At 34.3% G+C, this 18,948-nt stretch overlaps 1 protein-coding gene across 1 annotated transcript; it reads right to left on the bottom strand.

The window, feature by feature from the left end:
• Window positions 1-17,515: 17,515 nt before the first annotated feature.
• Window positions 17,516-18,556, bottom strand: LOC145160201 (ribulose bisphosphate carboxylase small subunit, chloroplastic-like). The gene is made up of 3 exons (XM_079079309.1): window positions 18,298-18,556; window positions 18,072-18,206; window positions 17,516-17,950 (listed from the first exon to the last, which is right to left on the bottom strand). The coding sequence occupies exons 1-3, from the start codon at window positions 18,472-18,474 to the stop codon at window positions 17,717-17,719; spliced, it is 546 nt and encodes a 181-aa protein (XP_078935435.1). The 5' UTR covers window positions 18,475-18,556; the 3' UTR covers window positions 17,516-17,716.
• Between the last annotated feature and the right edge of the window lie 392 nt (window positions 18,557-18,948).

The following is an 18,948-nucleotide window of genomic DNA, read 5'->3' as shown; positions in this document are numbered from 1 at the left end:
AGCGCCTCTATAAATAGTGGGTTGCATACCACTATTAGAGTTTGCTTGAGAGATGTAACATTGAGAGTGTTAGTGTGAGCTATTTATTTTTCTAGATATAGCTTTTAATTTTTTGTAACACCTTTCATAATAAAATACATGTCTTAGACACCCCAATCACCATGTTCATTGTGTTCCCTACAATTCTGCAAGTCAAATCAAATGCTCATAATTCAATACATTTGGTATCAGAGCGGGTCTTCGAATATTGAAGTGAGTTTTGAAGAAACAATTCTTGATTTGGCAACAATCAACACAATTTAAATGATCAATGGTGAGTCTCTCTTAATCTCTCGGAATCTCTTAAAATCGTGCTAATGTTATTGATCTTTGATCATTTTGATTCATTGGATTAAATTTGTTTCAAGCCTAATTGTTATGCTGTTCATTCAATCCATTATTGAAACCAAATTTCAATATCTGTTAGTGTTCATTAAATCAAAGTTAAAGCCCAAATTTGTGATCCAATTTAATAAGCATATTACTGTTCATCATTCATTCTGGTCCTAGATCTGTGTTCGTTTATGACTTATGGAAATCCGATTTTTACATTGAACTTCATTGTTTCAAACTCATCGTTCATTTCACTAACTTCAAACACGTTTGATTCTGTAGTGATTCATAGTTTCTTGAGATAAAATTGATTCGATTGGATTTGTTGATTATTAATTTTTCACATACACGCTCCTTTCTACATTCATGATCGAGAAAATCAAATTGATTTTATCAAGTTTTCCAGACTTTATCTCGATTTTGATTCAAGATCAAGTCTGTGTTCATCATTTTATTAAATCGCTCTCATCAATGTTCTATTTCTGTTATTTTTGATTGTTAAAATATATTGATATGACTGGGACTTCACGAACATAAATTGGAGTTTGATCCAAAAAAGTCAAAATTGGTGTTCCTATTTTCTAATTTTGAAGAACAGATTGGTGTAAGAAGTCGCTTTTTTTGTCAAAGTTTGCTGTGAATTGAAAATCGATTGAAGATAGTTTCGATAATCATAGAAGAATGAAAAGTTAATGTCGAAAGTCAATATTGGGTTCTTGATGAATTTGGAACGTAAGTAAAATCGGATGGTTTCATCAGAATAAAGAACGATTCGCAAGTTAATGAGAATCGAAAGTTAATTTTGAATCTTGCAATCAGAATGAAGTACTTTAATATCAGACTCGAGATCGGAATGAAGTCTCGTAGTTGAACTTGCTGGATTTTACAGTCGAAATATCAAAAGAAAGATTTAGTTTCGAGTCGATGTTTCCTATGGTTTTCGAATAGGATTGCTTATTAAAATTCGACTTTGAGGATTGAACCGAATTTGAGTCGAAATTGGATGTATCAACTGAAGTGGAAACGCAAGTTTACTGGGTTTTAGGTTTCGAGTGTAAATGGTTGACATTAAGGTTGCAATCGAAAGTATGACTGTGAAGTGGAAAAATAGTTTGTCAATGATTGGAAATCGAAAGTGAATAAATTTGACTATCGAAAGTTTCGATTTAAGATCATTGCAATCAAAAGTTGGAACTGGGTTTTGTTAGTCAAAACTTGGGACTATGAAGGATCGATTTTCGATTAGAAAGTCTGGAAGCGAAAGTAGTTTGGTGAGATTCGAAAGTTGTTTCTTTCATTTGTTGTCTGTATATGTCGAAAGTTGTTGTACTTTCAACATACTATCTATTTACAAGGCATTGTATGTTTCGTTATGTCATGTTTAGTCATTGTACTATTTGAGTCTGTTGTGTCCTATAAATAGGATAATTACCTAGATTTAGAGTAAGAATTTGACATTCAGATAACATTTTGTACTCTCTCTCTCTCTCTCTCTCTCTCTCTCTCTCTCTTTCTTTCTATTCTTCAGACAATATACTGATCCAATCAGATCTTTTTTAGATCTCGTGTCTTTGATTACTTTTTCTGAATTGATTAAGACTTCTAATCAATTGTATCACACTTCAATTTGTATCATAGTAGGATTCAAATCATCAGTTAAAATTTTCTTGTATTTTTCATCTTTTTGAATCGATTGTTCTGATTCAAAATATTCTGCAGATTGAAACTGAAAACTTGTGTTGATCGATTGATTTGTATCGATTCTTATGTTTTGTGTGATAAATCGATTGACCTCTGATTGATTTCTAGTTGATTTTTCTTTGATTTCTCTTCGATTCAGAAATTTCTTTCTTCAAAATCTATACAACAATGGCGAATTTCAATGTGAGCACGATGGCTAATTTATGTCACTTGCTCGGATCATCAACAAAGATTCCAATGTTGATTCTAGAGTATTATAAGCAATGTGTTGATATAATGGAACACTATCTGAATGGTATTGATGAAGATCTGATGCGATCGATCAAAAAAGGTCCATTTCTTCCTGAAATATTGGTTACTCTTGGAACCACTACTTCGAATGAAGATATGATCATGCAAGGAAACAAGATGAAAGAAAATGATAAGAAATGTTTACATGAATTACGTGGTGCTCTTCCACTAGTAGTTTACAATTATGTGTGTGGATGATTGACAACAGAGCAGATTTTGGGTGCCTTGAAGGAAAAATACCAAGGTAATGAGAATACTAAGAAGAGTTCGGTCAAAGAATGCTTGCTAGAGTTGGGAGAATTCAAACGTAATGAAACTGAATCAATCGAATCATACTATGATCGATTAAATGAATTGATCTTCAAGTGTTCTCACTATGGAGTGACACGTTCGTCACTAGAGTTCAATCTCACCTTTCTTGTGGGCTTACGAAAGGATTGGAGAAACATCAGTTTGATGATCAAAACACAAGAAAATTTTGATGGTTATTCTCTTTCAAATCTATACAATATTTTGAAAGCTCGTGAAAGCGAGATTAATGAGATTGGTGAAGAACATAAATCAAGTTTGGGAGGAACATTAGCATTGATGTCAAAAGTTGCTGCAAAGGAATTAGAATCTGAAGAAGACACTAAGGATAGCAAAGAAGGATTTTTGTTTAACTTCGATGATGAAGAAGTTGCATATTACTTAAACAACAAGGTCAATAAATTCTTTAAGAAGCCATTTAATCCAAAGTTCAAGAATAGTTATGAGGGTAAAAGAGTTTTTTCATCTGGAAAAATTGTAAAGGATGATTAGAAAGTGGAGAAGAAGGATGTCCAGAGTTCGCATGAGAAGAAGAAAGAGTTAAAATTGAAAGGAGACTTAGGTTACAACTATAACTATTGTAATGGGTTTAATCATCTAGCGAAAGATTGTATGCTGAGGAATAAGGAAGAGTAGAACGACAGAGTTAAAGATGGAGCTTATTATGTGGAGAGGCTTAAAGAGATTCGATATCAGACGAAGAATATTTCGTTAGTTGCAAGAGGAAATAATGTGGAAGATGGAACCTATCAAATATGGCCTTCGGAATCAGATGATGAGGAAATGCGCCATCCAACTCATGGTGCAATGTATGCGAAGCTGGAAGAGGATGAAGATGAGAAGGTTGTTTCGGATGATGAGAATGAAGAAGAAACGATTTTAGGAAGGTGTTTCGTGTCTACAGGCTCGACTAAATCACCAATGACTACAAAGGTACATGATCTTCTTAACTCATTTAAAATTCCTTCATCTTCTTAAAATGCTATTTTGTCAGAGTTTGATAATACTTGTGCTTATCTTAATGACATGTTAATCTCCGTGAGAAGTGAAGCAGAAAAGTCCAAATCCCTATTATATGAAGCTAGGAATAGACTGGAAAAAAAGGTTTAGTGGAGTCTCTAGACTTAAGAATAACGAATCTTTTAGTAGATAGAGACGCACTTAGAATGGACAATATGATGCTTGTCAAACAGAGAAACATATATTGTAATTTAGCTAAACGTTTGTATGGTAAATTAACTGAATTTTATCATTCTGCTGACATCTGTGATGAACATCATTGGACGTTACTTCCTTTCCATTCATATAAAAGAGAACAAATTGATGAAACAGCATATGATTGTGAAAGTAAGATCGATGATTTTGATAAGATACCTAATGACTCGTATGCATATGGTATTGTCAATATTGATGAATGTTTGAATGCTAATGATCTTGTGAAAATTATGAATAAGACATTAACCAAAAAATGAACAAGTTAAGATTTTGAACATGAATAAGAAGTCGACACAAAATTCTCAACAAAATTTTGCTGATATTGAAGATAATTCTGATAATATTAGTGAAATCGAGGAAGAAGAGTGTGTTGATTGCAAATGATTGTTAATCATTATTGTCAATTCATTGGCTAAAGGCAATGATTATAATGATCCAATGACAAAGTCAAACTATGATCAATTTTTGACAACCAAAAACTATGATTTTCATGATACTATTGTTGTTGAGGACTATGTGAGTGATAATGATGAGGTTTCAAATGAAAAACCAATTCAAAGAGTGGTGGAAAATCAAGTCTATGAAGACTCGAAAGAATATATAGAAGTGTTGAAAGGAAAAGGAGAACATTATCTTAAATCAAATTCTGTTGATTATCCAACGTTCAAGGATACTAATAATGTTGTTTTTCCAAATCAAGTCTTCATAACCAAAGGGAATGGAGACAAGGTTAATCCTAAAATGAGCAACACTACTAGAAAACAGCCCTTTAGTGACACGCAAACAATGACATGCACTAATTTACGATACGTATTTTTTGTGCGTCCTAAAATTAATGTCAGTTTTCTAAAATTTGAAGGATAGACGACACACATTTTTGCATGCCCTAAGATTAGTGTCCAACAAAAAAAAAACACGGAGGGCACCTATCATAAAAAGCGTGTCATGTAAAGGTTTCGTTTTATATTTTTTTTAGGAAGGGGCGTTCTCAAGTTTTTTAATAGCCGATGGGGGGAAATGAAATCCCAAAAAATTAAACACCCCCGCCTAATGCGTATCCTTCTTCTCCTTCTAAAATCCTCTACCAAAGAACCCTAATAGAATTGTGAGGCTATCAATCCTTCTTCCAGGTTAAATAATTTCTCCCTAATTCCCCTTCACCTTCTTCCTACACTTCGTCTCCCCAAATTTTGTTACTTCTCCAATCTAACAACTCATGTGTTTACATGCAGGCACACATACAATTGCATTGAACGAAGAAGGATGGAGGTCAATTGTACAACCCTCGAATTGCTGAAGAAGTCGATTTTTATGCGGCTTTGTTCATATCTGGTTTTCAATTTCTTTACCCTAAATGAAAATCCCCGATTCCAATACTACATGCTACATAATCGATTTCATCATACACTTCGTCCCCCCAATTTTTATTTTTTTAACAACATGCGACGCAAACCCATACGTAGCTTCTGGTTTGCGTTCTTTGCCTCCATATGCAATCGTGTTTTACGCAATACATACGTACACATATCTTAACCTTAGGGGAGAGGGGGATCGGAGAGACGGGAATGTGCGATGCCGAGAAGAAAAAAAGGGAAAAACATGTTCTTGCTAATGTACGATCAACCTACAGGTTAGTTTTTCAATTATTCTTGATCCCTAAGGTTTTCCTAGACATAAAGCATGTATACCCCTCCCCCTCCCTATACCGCCAGGAAACCACCACAACAACACTCTGTGCTTATTGGGTGAGTTTTAGAGATGGTCAGCCTTCGTAGTCTTGTTCTTGCTGTTAGGAACTAGTAGTTCATGTCTTAGGACTTATATGTCATGAATCATGATAAATTGATAATGCCCAAACTATTGAAAATAGTCGTTACATGCTTAAAAACCCCCACAAATAACCTATACTAGGATTTCTTTGTTCTGGACTTTGAGGGAAGTGTAACAGCCCCTTTGAACCTATTTTTCTTGATATTTTTTATTGATTAAAAGCTACATAGACTACTCTTTCCTTCTAATCTCGTATGGAAGCAAGAGAATGAAGAAAATAGCAAGGTTCCACATTAAACATTTTGAGTTTTGGATTTAGTTATAGTTTGAAGATGGATGGATTGTAAAGATTTTCTTTGGAAAAAAGAAATTCTAGCTACTACTTTTGATTGTGTTCTAAGTTGTTGGAGAATGAATGCAGGTTTTCTTAAAGCAACAACTCACAAATGTCGTCTTCGATTCTCATTTTAACGATGAAGGTTAGTCACTCTCTGTAATTGATTGTCCTCTTTCCCTTTAAACCGCATTTGTTACTTCGACATCTTTAAACTCCTACGGTTTCTATGAGTGAATAGAACTCAAGGATAACATCCCCACAATAGCGGTATTGTTGTCCCAGATGCTATACACAAAACCTAAAAAACATAAAATAGATCTATGCCTTATGATTGCATGCAATCTTGACGCATTAAAACAGATTTATACATACATGGAAGTTTAAAAACACAAAGCTTAGGTTTAGAAATGATTAGAATACAGCTAAAGGGTTGAAATTAGAGTATGTTAACAATGGTGTTGCATTCCATGGATGAACTGGACAAACTTGTTAAACTAGTTTTTTATGATAATAATTAGAAAGGCATTCACTTCTTTTGCACAAATAAGATTAAAAGTAAGTCTTTTTTTGTGGGACAAAATAGTTAAAATTTGTATCCCAATAATCTAAGTCTGAATACAATGCACACCAAGTGTTGATCTTTATTGTTATGTCCTTGCATCATTCTTGTGTATTCATGAAGAATAAAAACAAAAAAACTTTTTCAAGAGATCAGGCCTCATAAGACAACATTAAAGAATAAAATTAACTCAAGTATGTGATGACAACAAGTTGTTAAAACTAGGTTAATTCTCAATAATAATGATAGTACAATAGTAATTAACAAACTATAATATGGGTTTATTTTCTAATTCTCTAACTTGATTACTTATTTTTTGTAGCTTATGGGAAACATACTTTATTACTATTGGAAAGCCCATACAATTGTGGTGAATAAAGATGACATCTCTTTGGCTTTTGGTTGGAATAAACATGGGCAACTTGGTTTAGTCACCTTTACTGTCATTTTTGGTTTTGGAAATTTTCAATTCATGTGTTGTTTTCCATGTGAGTTTTGTGTCTTTTGACTATTTTCTGGAAATTTTCAATTCTTTTGTTGTAACTACATGCTTTTGGAATGATTGTTTGTATTTGACATATTAGTGCAATGAATTATCTTTCTTATTTATTGTATTTTATTTTATATTATGAGACTTCTAATGTGTTATTTAATTTGAAAATTACTAAATCTATCAAAATATATAATTTTTAAAACATTTAAAATTATGACAAGCAAAAATGTGTGTCGTCTTTCTTTATGACAGGAGCTTTAATGATACGCAATGCGAGTCGTAAATGTGCGTTGTAAGCTTATGACATGCAAATGTGTGTCGTCTTCTTTATGACAGGGCCTTCCTTGACACGCATTGCATGTCGTAAAAGCGCGTCGTAAATGCGTGTCATAAATAGATGACGCACATTTGCGTGTCGTCTTTCTTTATGATAGGGCCTTCCTTGACACGCATTTGCGCGTCGTCTGTGCGTTTTACGACACGCATTGTGTGTCGTAAAAAGTTGTTTTTCTTGTAGTGCAAGTTGGTAAATGAAGACAATTTGAATGTCACAAATGAAGGATTTTATTCGAATCAACGAACTCTTGAAAATGGTATGAACAAACCACCAAAAGAAACAATGTCAAAACAGAATAAAACATGTTTGGAAAATAAAACCGGAAAATATTGTTGTTGAAAATGAAAATAAAGAAAAATGTGTCGAATCTTTGTCTAGTGATTTAAAATATCACGTGGCAAATAGACAAAATTTCAAAAGAACAGTGGAAAAATTAGCTTCCGGAAAAGGAATTTCGAAAGTAATTGCTCGAAACAAAGTGTATGGAAAAATGAAAAAGATTTTCATAAACAAAGAGTTTTCAAACAAAAATATCACGAGGTTTTGAAAATTGGAAAGAATTTTCAAAACAAATATTTTCAACAAAAAAATGGTTTTTAACAAAATCAAAATCGTGTTCAAAATAACTTCCGACAATGTGAAAATCAAGTTCAAAATAAGTTTTGATGCCAATAGAACAATTTTCAAAATCAAAATGGTTTGCAAGGATTTGCTCAAAATCATAGACAAAGGAGATTTTCTCAACATCGGAAAGTTTTTCAACAAAATTCATATTTTGGTTATCAAAACCGATATCAAAATCGTTTTCAACATCCATCTCACAAATCATTTCCTACGATACATATTGAGAAAATGAATATCAAAGGAAAGAAAAATGTGCCTTTTAAGCCTCAAAATCCACATTTTCCAAATCCAGATTTGAAGCAAAAGATGAAAGCCTCATTTGTTAAAAGGAGTAATGATGTAAAGAATTTTAATCATTGGATAGAAGGAAAGGGGAAACAATATCAATCACGAAAATTTTCTCAGGAAAAAATTCAGGATGCTTACAAGAAATATTTGAGTGAGTCAATGAGTGGAAGTTCTTCCTCTTGAGAATCTACACCAAAAGTGCAAAAATGGAAAAGTGATCCAAAGAAGAAAATTAATGTTTCTCAGCAAAAGGTTGGAAAAGAGGAAATCAAAGTAGAAACTTTGTCATTGCATGATTATATCTCAATGCCTAAAGCAGATGAAGTTGACGTATTTGACAATTTAAATTTGAAAGTTTGTAATTGGGTTTTATGTTCGTCTTTGCACAATATGTTCCAAACTAATGTCCACGGACCTAAAAGGTCTTGGGGACCTAAATTTTTCTAACTGATTGTAGGTACTATGTGACGAGGAATATGACGAAAGTTGGTATATCGATAGTGGATGATCACGTCACATGACTAGAAGGAAAGAAAATTTGAGAGATTATCGAAAGTTAGAGAATGTTGGTGTTGTCAAGTTTGGAAATAATCAAAAGTGTAAAGTCAAAGGCTATGGAAAAGTAACGAATAGGAAATTCACGATGAATCGAGATGCTTATGTTGAAGGATTGAAGCATAACCTGATTGGTGTTTCACAACTTGTTGTTGGAACGGGAAATCATTTTCTTTTTGCTGAGGAAGGTAGTACAATTTCAACCAAAGAAATGAATGAGGTTTTGCTGTTGAAACACATTTTGACGATCGACTTGTGCGGAATAAGAACATCTTGAGATTAATTTAACAATCATAAAAAAAATATGAATGAAGAACATAAAAGAGATGAGTAATTCCATGATTTTACTAGAAAGAGAGAACTAAAATATTACATGAAGAACATGGGTTGGGAGAGATAACTCTCCCTTGGTGGGAGAGATCCCACCACACACTCTCTCACTAGAAACTACATTTGTGCACTCTTACTTTTTTTAATAATATGTGACCATCTCTCTCTATTTATAGGGAGAGAGAAACCAAACAATACAATAAAGGGAATAAAATAACCTAACTATCATTCATAATTTGTAAAGCATTTCCATGTTCCAACATTCTCTCCCTAAATGCTCGCAAATGATGAGCGATACAAATAAGTGATAAAAGGCTAAAATACATAGTAACCGACTAGCAAATGTGGTAATAAAATGAAACAAAATGAGAACCAAATGTTGAAATGTCTCTGAAACTCTGAACTGTCTGTGATCTTTGATGCTGGCCATAAATCTCTAATCAGTAAAGGTCTTCGGCTTCAAGGTCACCACTCTTGAGGAAGAAAAATAAGATCTAAATCTTCAAACTAGTCATAACCCCAATGATCAAGTAGAGGATCCAATCAGAAAAACACTTCGGCTTCAAGATGTCTGAAAAACATCTCTACTTCTCGAATCATAATACACCCAAAATTATTCAAAAGAAAAACCTACTAAAAATATGAAACATCCTGTGGTAGGTCTGAATAATAAATAATTTGGATCCGGTAAACATCTAGTGAAGCCAAAAATTTGATCATGATGACCAAAAATCAGTGTCATGTCACATCACCAAATAAATCATCCTCTTCAGAGGTCTTCAAAAATCCAAACTCAAACAATCAAAAAAACATATCCGGATGATAACATAATATTCTCTCCCTATTTTTAATAACCAATGACCGGATATCAAAAAACAACAAATCATCTCGATGGAGAGTGTCGGAGACCAAGAGCTTTTCATGCTCTCCCAAGATGTATGAAGGGTCTCGATAATACACAAGAATGAGAGTAAAATAAATACTCTCCGGTCATTTGTATCCGGTTGATTCTGTCACTGAAAACTGCTCGAACAAATACCAAAGTAACAAATAATAACTCTGCATGAAAAAATCTCTGTTGTGCTGATAAATACGGATGTACCCAAACTACAGTGTCGGAACTCCTGAAGTGGTCTTCAAAAAATAAAGTCCACATGCTCAAGATACATGGTTCGTCAACCGAAGATCAAGAGCGACAAATCATAAAAATCCCGTAAAGCGAAGGTTGCGAAATAATTTTGTTGATCAGACGCAACTGCGGTACAATCCTCGCGAAGAAAAATATGATGTCCGACTGCGGTATGGAGTAATCCTCATGGAAAGAATAAAATTCTTCCAATATAATCATCATGAAGTGAACCAATGTGACGATCAAAGGTTGGGTTGTGGCAAAAACTGGTATTAAAAAAATAATTGGTTTAAAAAAAATGATATTAATAAAAAATTGGTTTTAATAAAAAAAATTGGTTAAATAAAAAAAATTGGCTAAAAAAAATATTGGTGTAAAAAAAATTGGTGTTAAAAATAATTGGTGTTAATTTAAAAAAAAATAAGGCAAAAAGAATAAAGGAAAGGGGGGGGGGGGGCTGCTATGAGAGGGGAGGAGGAAGGAGGAGGGAGGTACCGAGGAGGGCAGGTTGTATGGCTGCGGTGGGAGAAGGATTGATGACAAAGGAGTACCGAAGAGTAGGAGGCTGTATGGAAGAGCTACCGAGGACAAGGGTCTGCGGGTAAGAAGTGTGAGCTATGTGGTAGAGGTTAGAATGTTAAGTTGTGGTAGGAGAAGAAGGGGAGGCTGCAGTGAGAGGAGGCGTTGAAGGCTGCGATAGTAGTCAAGAGGTTAGGTTGCGGTACTAGTCTGCGGTAGGTGTCTAAAGAATGAAGATAAAAGGCGGAAGGGCAGGTCTACGGTCAGAGGTTTGTAGTCACTTGGATATGTGTAAGAGTGGTCTCCGGTACTAGGCCTAAGCAGGTTTCCGGGTAAGGATCAGGTCTGTTGTGGATCATAGAGCCTGCTCATCAGCCTTTTTTTTAGGCAGATTTTGGTCTTCGGTATGGAACCCAAGGAGGGCATGCTGATGACGAAAAATGCTATTTTTTTTGTGAAAAATTGATACCGAATAGCCTAAGTCTTCATATTTATTAAGGAGAATCTTTCATAAGGCATGAGGGGATGAGGTGGAGTGTTGGGAAGGAAAAAGTTTAGGGGACAAGGCATGGGTCAAGGGTAAAAGATTGAGTGTGCAGGAAAATTGAGGGACAAAAGGTGATGAGATTGGACACAGTCACATGGTTTTTGCTTTGGAGGGAATAATAAAACGAAGTACTCTTTTCCAAAAAGAGTAAAGAGGACAAGTTTTTTTTCAAAAGCATTTACCTACGTCCAACATATTCAAAGGAAGATCTACCAACAACTTTTAAGAGCAATGGAACTTGAACATCATACCTTTTTTTTATGAACAAGAGGTTGCTGGAACATAATCTTCAAAGAAATATTCTCCACTTTCTTCAATAAAGCCCAAGATTTTTGTGTCTTATTTTCAAGCCATAAATAAAATGTCTGGAGCAAATTCTTCAACAATTTTTAGACCACAACAATCTTCTTCTCCCTTTTTCTTCTTCTTCTTCAACATCATCATAAAAGAAACTTTGCAAACCCGGATTTTCCAGCAGAAAAATGAACAAGCAAAAACAACATTTTTATTCTTGAAAGCTTGAATCAACACTTCAAAAACGGAAAAAATCATCATAAAAATTTCTGGTTTGAACCCGAAAATTCTTGCAAAAATCGGAAAAATCTTCAAGATAAACACCGATTGGGAGTTGTTCCCTTGAACTAGTTGCTTAAACCATCAAGGTACGACTCTGATACCAATTGTTGAAACCTATTTTGATGATTGGTTTGTGCAGAATAAGAACATCTTGAGATTTAACGATCATAAAAAATATGAATGAAGAACATAAAAGAGATGAGTAATTCCATGATTTTACTAGAAAGAGAGAACTAAAATATTACATGAAGAACATGGGTTGGGAGAGATAACTCTCCCTTGGTGGGAGAGATCCCACCACACTCTCTCTCACTAGAAACTACATTTGTGCACTCTTAGTTTTTTTAATAATACGTGACCATCTCTCTCTATTTTATAGGGAGAGAGAAACCAAACAATACAATAAAGGGAATAAAATAACCTAACAATCACTCATAATTAGTAAAGCATTTCCATGCTCCAACATTTTCTAAAGTCAAAACGAAATGGAGACATGTTCACTCTCGGCATGAAACCAATTATAGGCATACCCTCTGTGTGCTTGCTATCAAAAGCATCTTCGGATCTCAGTTGGTTATGGCATCAACGTCTATCTCATCTTAACTTTAAGAAGATAAATAAACTTGTTCTTAATGATCTTGTTCGAGGTTTACGTGTTCTGAAATTTGACAATGATTCATTATGTGCAACATGTGAACAGGGAAAACAACATCGTAGGGGTCATCCAATCATAACTGATTTAAAGATCATTGTACCATTGGAACTTCTTCACATTGACTTGTGTGGACCTTCGATTGTTGAGTCACTCAATAAAAGGAAGTATATACTAGTTATTGTTGATTATTTTTCAAGGTTTAGTTGGGTTTTCTTTCTTCGACAGAGGTTTGAAACTACTCAAGTGATGATTGATTTTATCAAGAAAATTGAATTAAGTTTGAAAAGAAAAGTTCGAAAGATAAAAAGTGACAATGAAACAGAGTTCAAAAATAGAATCTTAGATTCGTTTCTGACAGAACTGGGAATCTCACATAATATTTCGTCTCCGTACACACTGCAACAAAATGGTGTAGTCGAAAAGAGAAATCGATCACTATGTGAAACGGTGAGAATGATGCTCACTTATGCGAATCTGCCTCAATACTTCTGGGCTGAAGCTGTATTGACTGCTTGCTTTACATAAAATCACTCTTTTATTCATCGTCGTTTCAATATTACACCCTATGAGATTATAAACAAAAGGAAACCTAATGTTAAAATTTTCCATGCTTTTGGGTGCAAATGTTTCTTCATGAATCTCAAGGATAGTCTTTCCAAATTTCAGACGAAAGCTAATGAGGGAATTTTCCTGGGATATTCTCACAATTTTGTAGCCTATAGAGTGTTGAATAAGCGAACTAGGAAGATTGAAGAAACTTTCAATCTCACATTTGATGACTATTATGTCAAGAGAAGTGAACAAACTTCCGTTTAAAAACCAATAGTTTCGGAATCTAATGATGAGTATGAGCAAATGTTTACATTTGATGTTGATCTCGATTTAATTTTTGGTATTCCTGATAGGGCAATTGATGCAGAGATCAATATTGAAGATAATCAAATTCCTGAGGCATTGAAACATTATGATGATTTGACAATTTCAATTGAAGAAAATGATGCACATTTTCAACTGATGATCAAGTGGAGGGGAAGCACTTGATTTCTTCATCTCACAACGAACGACAAGATTACCATGTCGAGGGGGAGCATATGTTTAACCATCCTGATGACGAGGGGGAGCATATGTCTAACCATCCTGATGTCGAGGGGGAGGATATGATGAATCCTTGGTTGAGGGGGAGCCAAGTGGATCTACTCATGACGAGGGTAATGATGGAAATAATGATTTTCATGATTTTACTGACAATATTTCAATTACAGGAGGAAGATAGTAAGCTGAAGAAGTTTATGAAGATGCACAACTGGAATTTGATCCTACCTTTCCACCGCTGGACAAATGGACGAAAAATCATCCAAAGGAATAGATTCTTGATTATCCAAATCGCTTGAGTTTTTGGTAGCCAAATCTCTTGGAAACGAAAGTCAAGTTGAGAGTCGAAAGTGGTTTCGACTATGGTGTTGCATTCATTCATTCCTAAATTGCAACTGGAACTATATTTGGGGAAGATGCACAAATAATTCACAATTGGTCCCTAAAGTGTCAGTAAAATGACTCTTTTTACCCAGAAATCAAAATCTTGTCAGATATTGAAGATTTTTTTGGGGATTTTCAAAAAGTGGTCATTTTTGCAAGTATTTTCCAACAATATGCACTATTTTGTACATTTTCGAGTCAAAGGCGGTCCGAGAAGTGAAGAATTCGAAAATTGTGATATTTTTTTAGATTTTCTAGATTTGAAACGAAACATTTATGCTATTTGTCAAGGGGGGGGGGGGGTTGCATGGAAAATTCCAAATTAAACACTTTCTCATTACCATTTGGGTTTTATAATCATATTTTGATTATAAAAAGGGGGAGAGATTAGTAATATGAGAATTCGAAATCAAAAGTTTTGGATTTTTCATATTAGGCGAATTTGAAGACCGATGTGACCTTGAGAAGGAAAATTTTATGAAGGGATTCGAATTGGAAATTCTGAAGTGATTTGGGATTTTCCCGGTTTCATGAAGGGTTTATACATAATAAAGATTTTTGTGGTGTGTTTGTATGCTCAAAGTTGGGTAATTAATTTATGGAGTTTTGGATTCTCCAAATTTCCTTTTGATGCTCGGATTGTGATGTCTCACACTCTAGAACCCGGATTGGAAAATCATTGAAGACTTGAAGATTTGGTGCTCATTTCTATATTTGTCATGCTTGAGGTTTCGTTCGTGAAGTTGCTCTTTTTGGTGATTGAAGCCGGGACATTCATTCCTAACTTTGAGGGGGAGAATGTTGGGTAGAAAACTCTCCATTAGATGACTAGTAAAGGCCTGACTTTGGAAGACCCAATTGTACATGTGTGATTAATGCCTTCTGACATGAGAGAGAGAGAGAGACTACTTGTTAGCACCTCTATAAATAATGGGTTGCATACCACTATTAGAGTGTGCTTGAGAGATGTAACATTGAAAGTGTTAGTGTGAGCTATTTATTTGTGTAGATCTAGTTTATACTTTTTTTATAACACCTTTTATAATCAAACACATCTCTTAGACACCCAAATCACCATGTTCATTGTGTTCTTTACAATTCCGCATGTCAAACCAAATGCTCATAATTCACTACACTATAACATTGTTGTACAATGGAAATAATGTTAAAATATGGTAATGGCTTATAAAAAACATTTTGATTAATTTAAGCATTTTCTTAATCTATTTTGTATAACACATTAATGTAAGTGTGCTGCTATTATGGATGGAAGTTTTAAGTATGTTGATATTCTATGTAAAGAAAATCCAGGTGTGTTACTGTTATGGCCTTACAAAATTTATATGTATTTGTTTTTTAACATTCATATATGATGATCAATTTAAAAAAAAATAGTTAAAATTAAAACCCTAAGGAGTTATGGAATGGTTTCACAAAATTTATTGATACAAATAAGCATGTTAACGATAGATGGCTTAGTGTATCATATGTGCAAAATAAGTTTGAATCCATTGTTGAAAACTAAATATGGTTCATGACCACATACATGAGTACATGTTTCAAAGCACATATCAGACATGGAAATATCACAATGAAGAATATACTCTTAAGTTCTACATATGATTAAGGTTTTCTGGATCATGCATGAAATGACGGTTGCAAGTTCAATGCACAAAGTTAGCATGTAGGACCGTCATCTTGATCATTCTCGTTGGATAAGGTTGGAATCCTCAAAATATGGTTCACACGAACGCGGTAGTTGATTTCGTGGAGTGTCGCAAAACGTAAGAGGTCCCTCGAGGATTTAGTTTCATATTACATTCAAAAGTTGAATTAATGAGTTGTTACAAGGTTTATCCCAACATTAAAATGAACTATTTCAAATGCAATTGTAACCATTTTGTAATATTATGGCGAAAAACATATCTAACCTCCAACAACCAACCTGGTCATCGCTGCTTACGTTCGACCTTGATGTGTATAAGACTAGCTTGAATCGACCACCATCACCACAACAATATTAGGAGAATGGCAATGAGGAATATTTGGATGACGATAAGTAGATATACTATTAAACTTTGATTGCTATAAAAGAACATTGTATAACATCAAATGATAGTATTGTTATATATAAATTTTTGCGTTGTTTTATAAAGTCTTTGGAATAATAATAAAAATTAAATTTCAAATAAAACGACAACATGTCGTAGATGTCGAATAGATTTGCCAATGATACACTTTATAGCGACGTCAAGTCGTTATAATATGCCTCAACTATTTTTGAAAGGTAGACCTATAGACATGACATGTCGTACTTATCTTTAATTTTTATTTTGTTCTTAATTTTTAATGTAACGACAAACACTATAGCAACATTTTTAGCAATAGCTACAACCTTCTAACGATGAATTCTAAAGCAACGACATGTTGGAATCTATACTGGAGATATCGGTACATTCAACGACGACATAAGTTGTCATAGTAGAGGCTGTTTTCTATAGGGATGAGCAAGGAAAGCCAATTCCCAAGCTCAAACCGGTATTGCACCGAAACCATACAATACCCAAACCAAATACATGCATTTCGTAAGGTATTCATTTCCACTTTTCCAGCCACTTTCATTTCGTACTACTGGTTCGGTACCCAAATATTTTCCAAAATCCCAAATCGAACCAAAAACTTAAGAGGCAACAAGATTTTCTAGATCTCTTAACCCAAATTTCAATCCATTGCTTAGATTTGAAAGATATAATTATACAACTGTCTAAGCATTACACCGTATATATACCAAAAGAATAAACAATTATATTCAATCTTTTTCTTCTAATTATACTTCGGAGCATGTAATATTAGCTTGGTCAAAGATGTACTGAGAGCTAATGAATATTCTTAATATTAAAACGGTCAATATGAAGTTACTATAAAAAGCAATATATTGTTATGCTTATCAAAAGATTTAATTATAAAGATAAAGGATATGATGTGATATATACAACATAATGGACCAATGGTTTACTAAATATGATTTCCAAAGTGGTCGTATAATCATTTTTCCTAGTCCCGAAACCGTAAACGAACCGGTAACAAATATGTATCGGTATTTAATACTAGATTTCGTGTCAAAAAAAGCACATCCCTAGGTTTTTGTACTACATGAGAAGATAAGAAGAATCTACCAACCATCCTGTTAAAAGAGTAGGACAAAAACTTTTCACCTTACAAAATTAGAAAAATTAGTGAATCAACTATCAAGGGCTTGATTTAATTTGTCCGACGGCATATATGTTACGGATTTGGTTATGTAAGAAAATGATTACGTGTCTTTAACACCACAAAGGGGTCTCCGTCTATAGTGATATATGCATGTTGTAAAACTCAATTTATGTGATAAATATATAACGAATTAACGATCTAGAAATCTTGAACCCCGAGTTAGAAAATACTCGTTTACTTATTCATATAAAAACAAAACAACCATAAGTTTAGTTTGAACCATTGATCTTGAAAAGCCTTACACCAATCAATTTTGATGCCAATTCCACATTGTTTAACTGCAACCACATGCAAAGCCTATGGTCTTGAAGAGACTGATTAATCTTGGTGCACCCAAGGCAAGAGGGTTGGTTTTGGTGCTTAGAGAACACCTGGGGGCTTGGAGACAATGAAACTGATACACTGCACTTGACGAACGTTGTCAAATCCGATAACACGGATGAAGGCGTTGGGGTACTCCTTCTTGCACTCTTCAACCTCCTTCATGACCTGAGCTGAGTCAGTGCACCCGAACATAGGCAACTTCCACATTGTCCAGTAGCGTCCATCATAGTATCCGGGGGAATGGTGGTGCTCACGGTAAACAAATCCATGCTATTATATATACACACCACAAATATAAATATTTACTCACTTTACAATTAATTATGTTTTGTTTATATTAATCAATTAATTAGTTAATAAAATTAATAAAAGGCTATTAAAAGAAATAGACCTCCAACTCGAATTCCAAGCAAGGAACCCACTTGTTGCGGAGAAGGTAGTCAATTTCCTTAGACAATGCGGCGTCGGACAATGGTGGTAGGTATGAAAGGGTCTCGTACTTCTTTAACCCTATTGGCGGCCAAACCTGTATCACATAAAATTTGGTAAACTAACTCACATTCTGATTCTGATACTACTTAGAATACTTAATTATGGTTTATCCACCATATATATACCTTCATGCATTGCACTCTTCCACCATTGCTGGGGAGGGAGGAAAAGTCGTTGTTAGCTTTCTTGGTGACTGGGAAAGCGACGTTAGACTTGAGACCAGTGAATGGAGTAGCCAAGCTGGCTTGGGTGGCGGTGGTCCGGCTGACAGTGGCGACAATGGAGGAGGAGATGGACGCCATTTATAAGTAATTTGCTGCTCTTCTCTTAGTAATAGTTAGGAATGGACTTCTAGAATCCAATGACTGATTTTAGTCCCTATTGATGTATAGGTATATATAGTACTAGTTGCCATCTAACGGACAAAAACACATATATATCTTGATTCTAACGTATTGTGTGGCTGATGACATTATATGCATCATGTCCACAAAGATTTTAAAAGGATGTAATGCCTTATCATTGAGTAATTAACCATTTAGTAACGTATGGTGCATGTGGCTGATGATATCCACTATTTATTTATTTTTTTGTTTATTTATTATTTTTTTAACAGCAAATTTAATCTAATTTTATACTACTTCTAAATCCACCTATGTCTCAGACGAGACTTGAACCCTCAACCCAAAAGATGGATGACAACACCTTATCCCATTGGCTAGAATGCTCTTCCTCTCCCTCTATCTCTATCGTGTATCTTTCTCTCTCTCATCCTC

Source organism: Lactuca virosa, chromosome 2, assembly GCF_052849685.1.
Source record: "Lactuca virosa cultivar CGN04683 chromosome 2, Lactuca_virosa_CGN04683_v6, whole genome shotgun sequence".
Classification (NCBI taxonomy): Eukaryota; Viridiplantae; Streptophyta; class Magnoliopsida; order Asterales; family Asteraceae; genus Lactuca; species Lactuca virosa.
Note: the sequence above shows the minus strand (reverse complement) of the source record. Positions and strands in the feature narration are given on the sequence as shown.